This window comes from Lactuca saligna, chromosome 4 (assembly GCF_052625555.1).
Source record: "Lactuca saligna cultivar CGN05327 chromosome 4, ASM5262555v1, whole genome shotgun sequence".
NCBI lineage: Eukaryota > Viridiplantae > Streptophyta > Magnoliopsida > Asterales > Asteraceae > Lactuca > Lactuca saligna.
The window spans coordinates 207961375-207970603 of record NC_136420.1 but is presented as its reverse complement, the minus strand read 5'-3'; the positions used below and the strand labels follow the sequence as shown (position 1 = coordinate 207970603).

Here is a 9229-nt window from a genome sequence, read left to right as displayed (position 1 = left end):
AAATGCAAATTTTGAAATGCAAGTTAAATCTCAAAATGTTATTTGGTGTTTTAGATTATTCTGTTAAAAATTTGTATATAACATAAGCGTAATTGTGCATTTGTTTAGTGCATAGTATATGTCTTTTTATTGTACAAATATTTTTTACATAAAAAATGCAAAGTTCATTAGAATACAATGAAATATTATCATTACTTGATCCAATCTCTGAAGTTGAATATTATGTTACTTGGTTCATTCGATTATTAAAATTATGAACAAATAAAGATTAAAAAAAAACCTTTAATTGCAAAATCATCACAAAGGGTGCTGGTGGTTACTTCAAGCATTGTAAATGTAAACAAATTTAGCTTATTTTTTAATGTTTTGAAATTAAATATATGTAACTGATTACACCTATTACAAATTTCTTATGTTCGCAATATCAATAAAAACCACTCAATAGATCAACAATTTGTATCGGGATACGTAAATTGCATGTATCACTGTTTACAATTATAATACTTTTAATCTCCCCAGATGATCAATTGGATCATCCGATGGTTTTTATTCGGTTCGTTGGTTCCCTCCCGATATATGAGTTCGCTCTGGAACTTGATTCCTTTTGTGTGTCTATATATATATATATATATATATATATATATATATATATATATATATATATATATATATATATATATATATATATATATATATATATATATATATATATATACGGAAAAGTGAATATACCCTTAAGGGTATATAAGCTTAGGTACCCAAACTCACTATACTACATCGTTTTGTATCATATATATATATATATATATATATATATATATATATATACGGAAAAGTGAATATACCCTTAAGGGTATATAAGCTTAGGTACCCAAACTCACTATACTACATCGTTTTGTATCATATATAGACATTGTAATTATCCAATGTTCTTATAATTCAACTTCTAACTTGAATTACTTCAAAGATTTTTATAAATTTCATATTTATCTTCCTCTTACATAATTATCATTTTCAACAATAATATATATAGCCTACTAAGTGATCAACAAAAAGATGTGATGTAAGAGGAAGATGATAGTGAAAATTTAAAAATATTGAATATAAATCAAGTTAAGGATTGAAGTTTAACAATATTATAATGAATATATCAAACAAAACGATATATTATTATGAGTTTGGGTACCTAAGCTTATATACCCTTAAGGGTATATTCACTTTTCCCATATATATATATATATATATATATATATATATATATATATATATATATATATATATATATATATATATATATATATATATATATATATATAATTGGTCAAACCTACCACTAAACCAAGATTTGTTTAATCTAAAGACAACAACCAACAAATATTATAAATGCAACTTGAAATATTAATCTTTTAAATCAAAAATATGTGTTTGACCACAAAAGTCAACTTGCCATCCTGAATTTTCATCGGAGTTCCCAAAACATCAGGATTTGAAATATCCATAAGCATCGTAACTTCATTTTTAGTTCTTACAAAGGAAGAGAGAGGTCCGGTATTTATCAAATCATATATAGGATGATAAACACAGTAAAAGTACATTGGTATACCTGAATTTAACCCGATTTTAAAATCGATGGAGATTAAGACATCTTAACCAGCAAAACATATATAATCTTGTGGCATCGCCAAAAAAAAGGTAAATGACAACAGGGTAAAAAAATCAATAATGCAGTTTCAATCAAACAGATGTAGACATGTTCCTACTAGAGTTTGGAATATTGCATATAATTAATTATATATGAAATAAAGATATAAAAAGAACAAATACGTTTTGACATTCCTTTTGTTTATTTGCTAGAGAGACAAGTTTCTCCAAACCTTAAAGATGCTGTTTGATTCCTCAAAGTGATAAGACAAACTTCCTCCCTTATAAAAACAACCTTGAAAGATGTCAGAAACACATTCACACCAAACTTTGAAGAACTAGAAGATCGATCTTCATAAAATGGTAACACTTGCATACTAATTTTTTTTTTTTTATTAACATGCCAGTTTATACTCACATTGTATGACAATTTGCAGGGGATTGGTGGACATGTCAAAATACAACCTAGACACCAAAAAAGGCTTGGTGGCACGAGAGCTGCTATGTTTGTATATGGTATTTTTTTTAAGCTAATAAAACTGTTGGCATCTATAGCCATAAGGCCCGTTTGTTACGTATGACATAACAGGTTATACTGTTTTTGGCGTACACTGGACCAAGACCGATGTCAATGAAACAAAAATTGTATTTTTCTTTTTTTGTCCCAATGAAAAAAGTGAAACAAGTAGGACAAAGACTTGCTATCGATCTTTCGTCTATGCAAAAGACATAAATACCCTTGTCCTCATCACTAAAGCTTGCCTAGGCCGGTCCTACCACGTCACATCTAACAAACGCAACCTAAGGCTGCGTTTGTTACATGAAAAAGAATGGGACTACAAAAGCTTTCTAGGGATATTTTCGATGATGAGGACAAGGGCATTCACGTCTTTTCCACACACAACAAATCGAAAGCGAGTCTCTATCCTACCTTGTTCCACCTTTTTGGTTGGAGCAAAAAATACAAATTTGTCTTATTGACATCCGTCTCAGGCTTAGTCCAATGCATGCCAAACACAATACAACCTGCTCTGCCATGTCCTATCGTAATTCCTACATAACGGAAGCCTAAGTTTTTTTTTTTTTTTTTTTTTTCTTTTTAGTTGAATTTGCGCCTATTCTTGACTGTTGTTTGCTTGACAATTTATGCAGCTATGATAGGGCTAGAGAACATGGCATTCTTATCAATGGCTGTCAGCTTGGTGACTTACTTTTATGGTTATATGAACTTCAGTTTGACTAAGTCAGCAACAACCCTCACAAACTTCATGGGCACTGCATTTCTCCTATCACTCTTTGGAGGTTTCATATCCGACACCTACTTATCAAGATTCAAGACTTGCATTTTATTCGCATCTTTTGAAGTCGTGGTACGTTACATTAAATATAGAAGAAAAAAAATGCAATTTCATAAATAATCTGTTTAACTCATTAACTTTCAGGGGTATGCACTTCTAGCAGTTCAAGCACACTTCCAAGAGTTAAGACCAATCCCCTGTAACGCTAGCCTAGGGAGTGAATGTGAACCAGCAGGAAGTGGTCAAGAAGCAATACTGTTTACAGGTCTGTATTTAATTGCATTTGGGAGCAGTGGGATTAAAGGTGCTCTGCCTTCTTTGGGAGCTGATCAATTTGATGAAAGAGACCCTAAAGAGGCGGAATCACTTGCAAGCTTTTTCAACTGGTTTTTGTTTAGTGTCACAACTGGAGCTATATTTGGTGTCACTTTTGTTGTCTGGATTAGTTCAAACCAAGGTTGGGATTGGGCGTTTACGGTGTGCTCTATAGCTGTTTTAGTAGCAGCTCTTTTCTTACTCATGGGGAAATCCACGTATCGGAGTTATGTGCCCAAAGGAGAAAGCCCAATTCTTCGAATTTTGAAGGTATAATAACATAAGTATATATTAGGACTGGACAAGCTTTCTAAGGCTATTTTCGATGACATAGATGACAAGGACATTTACGTCTTTTGCACAGATAAGAGATCAAGAGCGAGTCCCTGTCCGACCTTGTTCTTCCTTTTTAAGGCGACGAAAATTCTGATTTTTGTCTCATTGACATCAATCAGGACCAGTCCAATACACACCAAACACAGTACAAGGCCATCATGTTTAGTCCTGTATAACAAACGGAGCCTTCGGCTCCGTTTGTTACGTAGGAAATGACATAACAAGTTTTACTGTGTTTGGCTCCATTGGACTGGACTGATTGGTGTCAATGGGACAAAAATCACAATTTTTGTCGCCTTAAAAGGATGGAACAAGGTCGGACAAGGACTTGCTCTAAATCTCTTGTCTGTGCAAAAGACATAAATGCCCTTATCATCTACATCATCGAAATCAGCCCTAGAAAGCTTAAAATCCAAATAGTCATAGATCATCACATGGATTAACAATATCTCTATTATTCAGGTATTTGTGGTGGCTATTAGAAACCGCAATATACCAATACCAGAGGCGACGGAGGAGTTGCATGAGATTTATGACAAAGAAGCGGATATTCTTCAAAGAACAAATCAATTCAGGTGTGGTTTTATATCTTTAAAATCCAAACATTCCCATTTATGTTTATTTTTATCCTTTCTAATCCCTCATTTTCATGTTTAGATGTCTTGACAAGGCAGCAGTTATTACAACATTACTCGATGCATCCGATCACCAACAATCAGGGTCATGGAAACTTTGCACAGTAACACAAATCGAAGAAACAAAAATTCTAATCCGAATGCTCCCAATTATACTAAGCACGATCTTCATGAACACATGTTTAGCCCAACTTCAAACTTTCACCATTCAACAAAGCACAACCATGGATAGAAACCTCCTCGGTTTCAAAGTCCCGGGTCCTTCAATTCCAGTAATCCCGCTTCTCTTCATGTTTATCCTGATTCCAATTTACGATCGGGTTTTTGTCCCATTGGTAAGAAGGGTAACCGGGATTCCAACCGGAATCAGACACCTTCAAAGAATCGGAATCGGATTAATCCTCTCCATTATCTCAATGATGGTCGCCGGAATCGTGGAAACCCACCGGAAAAACGTCGCGATTGATAACAACATGGTGGATTCACCGGGCCCGCTACCATTAACGGTTTTCTGGCTAGGGTTTCAATACGCGATTTTTGGGGTGGCGGATATGTTTACGTTGGTGGGGTTGTTGGAGTTTTTTTATGAAGAGAGTTCATCGGGGATGAAGTCACTTGGGACATCTATTTCATGGTGTTCATTGGCTTTTGGATATTATTTGAGCTCGATTGTGGTGGAGGTGGTGAACAAAGTGAGTGGTGGGTGGTTAGGTAGTAATAATTTGAATAGAGATAAGTTGAATTATTTTTATTGGTTGTTAGCAGTGTTAAGTTTAGTGAATTTAGGGGTGTATTTGATGTGTGCAAATTGGTATAAATATAAGATTGTGGGTGTGAGTATGAGTGTGAGTGTGAAGCAAATTGGTGAAGGGAGCACCGGTGATGACATAAGTGAAAGAAAGATTGAGATGTCTAATGTGTAGGTAAAGATATATTGTATATCGTATACGTATACATTGTATACTGTATACGTATAAGTACCCATCCTCATGGTATCTATAATTTTGTATATTTTTATATACCGTATACGAATATATTGTATACCGTATATGTATAAATACCCATCCTCATGGTATCTATAATTTTGTATATTTTTATATACCGTATACATATATATTGTATACCGTATACATATAAGTACCCATCCTCATTGTATCTATAATTTTGTATATTTTTTCATGTGTATTACAAAGTAATGAATAAAAGATAATGACATCGCAACATGGACGAATCTATATATAGTGAAGATGGGTGTTAGGACCCATCTAATTTTTGTAAAAATAATATAAGTTATGAATGAAAAAAACAGTAGACTGTCTTATAATTTTTAGAGACCTACCTTATAAAATTTTCCAAAAAAAAATGGATCAAAATATGTGAATATATTTTATACTTGAATCCACTTAAAATGTAATAATGAGCCAATATTCTAGTTCATATAAAGTTAAACAATAAAGGGAAAAAGAATATAAAAAAAGTCTTGAAATATGAAACTTTGTGTGGGCATTATCAACATCTCTGAAGCATCATACGATGTCGTCCTGATGATCGCTCCCACCTGACCACCAGTTTTGCAATCTGTCATGTCGTTTGTAGTCTGACCATCAGTATCATCCCACTACCGCCCATCCGCCAAGCACTAGGCCGCCTTTAGTATTATTTACTCTCTTATTTTTTTCGGTTTCACTTACATAAGAAACAACATGATTTTGGGTTCTAATTCGTCACCGCCACTCCGTAGCAACTTGCTGTAATCAATTGGTGTTAAATTAACATTCCAAAATCAATTCGACATTAACATATCCTTAAAATCGGTATGTGTGATTTTGTAGTTTTTGTAGCGATTAAAGTCAGATTTTGGCAAAATGTAACATCTTTATGTTAAATTAACAATCAAAAATCAAGGTATGATATCTATATTATAGCTTTGTGGATTGAATCTTAACAAGGGTTTCGTAAATTTTAGGGGGTTTGGGGTAATGACTTAAATGGCAATGGGAAAGTGAGGGAGACCCTAATGTATTTTGAAGTAATGGTAGAGCATAAAAAAGGGATACCCCATGGGACTTACATTTTAGTGGAAAATGCTGTTATTATATTAGCATGAGTTAACTCTATAATTCAAGGGTTAACGGTGATATGGCGCTAAATTGCTTGGATAAGCAATTTTGGAGTGAAATTAGCTAAGTCATAAAAGTGGTTAGATGAAATGGGAATAATCACATCATTGAATTGAATTCCAAAATAGAAAGTATGTTCACTCTCTTTTATGGAAAGAAATCTATAAATGAATGACAAGCTCATTTGTTGATATTAAGAATCACATAATGCTTATTGTCATTATTGCATATATTATAGTTAAAAATTTTGTTATATTGGTAATGACCAATGTATACGGTTTTACAGTAATATACGTACACTAAGTTTAATAACTTATCACACTTTTGGTCCACCTCTTCTTCTGCAGATGTGTTCCCACTAAACTTTATAGCTTATGACACTTTTGGTCCACCTTTTCTTCTGCAGAGTCAACAGACTCAGACGTTTTACTTATTAAAAAACAAACAACACCTTAGTGTACAATGTCCAATGCTCATTCCATCAATTGGTTGAGTAATCAAAATCAAGAGTTCAAGACATAATGCTTACTTCTATTGATTAACAATTAAGAATCACACTATATTCCATCATTTATTGAGGCAAAACATTTGCAATGAAAAATGTACCCTTTTGGTTCTTCATTACTCAAATCTTCATTTTCTTCTCTCTCTTACAATGTATTTGAACTCGATTTACAAACTTCAAACTATAAACCTTTTTTACAAGTAACTCAATACATATGAGGATGAAAGTTATTCCACAATACAATTTTCCTACCAATTCACATCAAGTGTAAGAGCCTCAGGAGCTACAAGAACAGATGACAATTTAGTAAAAGACATATTTGCCATCAAATTACTCCATGCAGATGAATCTACTCCAACAAAAGGCTTCATTTTCTTAACAACTATTGGCATTAACCTCCTATTTTCAATTCTTGCCAATACATCAAACCATACATGCTCAACACTAGGCTTTGTTCTCCATTCTTCCATAGTAGTCCACCTAGTATCATTCATCCTAATTTTCCTTTCTATTTCAATCACAAAACGAAAAGCAGTTGATGCTTCAATCTTTGCTTTAAGTTTAGCCCCATAACCAATTTTATCACCTAATAAGCTCTTCAATACTGTTTCCAACAATCTTATCCTCAACCTCAATGATTTAATAGGACATGGTTGCTTCTTATATGTATGTTTGGAGTAACATTTATCTGGTAGCAATTCAATAACATGATTGGATAGAAGATTTGATGTGATGTGTGCACCTGGATTTTGAGTCCTGAAGGCAACTACAGATGAAGATCCGGAAATTCTTACTGGAAGCAATGGCGTACATGTCATGTATGGAAAGATATGATCAATAAGATTATGTTTTGAATCTGCTTGTTGTCCAAGATTTGATGTTTTAAAAAGAGAGACTTCATTTGCATTCTTCACTTCTACAGTTACGTCTTCTCCAACAAGTATCCTCTTCAGACCAGAATGTGATGTGTTCCACTGAAACACATTGTAAATAGAGGTATAACAAAACCTCAAAGAAAATTAAAAATAAGAAGATTTAGTAGGAATTAGGATGGAGGTTTGGAGAAAGGAGCATACTGGTAGTAGCAAAGACATTTCATTGTCTCCAGAAACTAGTAATTCAACAGGCCCTTCGATTTGAATTGATCCAAGAACTGCTTTTGAACTCACTTCATTAGCCATAACCTCAAAATCGCCTTCTTTGTCTTTAAATCTCTTCCATGAAGAAACATTATCCATCGAATTAAATACATAATCTTTCTTGTTCCTTAACAGAAACTCAATCTCGTATCTCTGCAAATTCCCAAACTTAACCTTCTCTATTTCCAGATTCAAAACCCTAAAGTCTTCCGACTTCCAGTGTTCAGTAGCAGATATTTCTCCTAGAATATCCTATAATAAAGAGCTACGAAGTTAATTATCAATTGAGGTGAACTATTTGTAAACACTTTGTTCAATTCGTCAATTGGCTGAAGATTTTTTTATACGACTTTTATTTCGAATTTGTGAATCAGAAATAAAGTTGCAAATCAAAAATTGACGACAGTGACACTATAAGAAACACATTCGAGTTAAACATGAATCGAGTGTTTTACCTTTAGGAAAAGAGATGGTTGAGGGCGAAATTCGTCGCTGATTTTCGGATAGATGAAATGAGAAAGATTAAACCGTGTATAAGCGATTGCGTGTGACAAAAACAGGAGCAAGAAAATTATTCTAGTTATGATCATTGTCATCATCTTCATCATCATCTTCGTTGATTGAATTCTGGTTTTTGGGAGTTTGATTTCCTGTTCTATCAACGAGTGGAGAAAGAACGTTTTGCTTAATTTCAAGTGAAACGCTATTTTCCCACTTTTCAGATCTGGTTATGATTGTCAATTACGATTATACCCGTTTTTTTGGACATTAATTATGTCTATGCCCTTTCTAGAATTAAAGAAATGAAAACAAAAAGGGAAAATGACTTATTTAGGTAACTAACTATTTCAATTGTCCATATATAGGTAATGTTCTTTTTTTTGTACACATTAAGGTAACTAACTTGTTTTGTTTGTTCACATTTAGGTAATATGACAGGCTATCACCTGTTTTTGCTTATGTGGCATCCACCTGGCATTACGTTGCACCTACGTGGCATGGTGCATATATGGGAAAATGACTTATTAAGGTAACTAACTATTTCAATTGTCCATATATAGGTAATGTTCTTTTTTTTTGTACACATTAAGGTAACTAACTTGTTTTGTTTGTTCACATTTAGGTAATATGACTGGCTATGACATGTTTTTGCTTATGTGGCATCCACCTGGCATATGACTTGAATACGTTGCACCTACATGGCATGGTGCATATTTTGTCTTCATTCGATTACACTATA

The 9229-nt window shown here is 33.4% G+C and overlaps 2 protein-coding genes across 2 annotated transcripts; one reads left to right on the top strand and one right to left on the bottom strand.

Annotated features, from left to right (window-relative positions):
• Positions 1 to 1894: 1894 nt before the first annotated feature.
• On the top strand, positions 1895 to 5234 carry LOC145043291 (protein NRT1/ PTR FAMILY 4.5-like). The gene is made up of 6 exons (XM_078991891.1): positions 1895 to 2004; positions 2079 to 2157; positions 2794 to 3011; positions 3084 to 3524; positions 4053 to 4165; positions 4248 to 5234. Exons 1-6 carry the CDS (start codon positions 2002 to 2004, stop codon positions 5146 to 5148), a joined length of 1755 nt encoding a protein of 584 aa, XP_078848017.1. The 5' UTR covers positions 1895 to 2001; the 3' UTR covers positions 5149 to 5234.
• A 1640-nt stretch (positions 5235 to 6874) lies between these two features.
• Positions 6875 to 8728, bottom strand: LOC145043289 (signal peptidase I). Its single transcript, XM_078991890.1, has 3 exons — positions 8445 to 8728; positions 7927 to 8241; positions 6875 to 7824 (listed from the first exon to the last, which is right to left on the bottom strand). Exons 1-3 carry the CDS (start codon positions 8598 to 8600, stop codon positions 7099 to 7101), a joined length of 1197 nt encoding a protein of 398 aa, XP_078848016.1. The 5' UTR covers positions 8601 to 8728; the 3' UTR covers positions 6875 to 7098.
• Between the last annotated feature and the right edge of the window lie 501 nt (positions 8729 to 9229).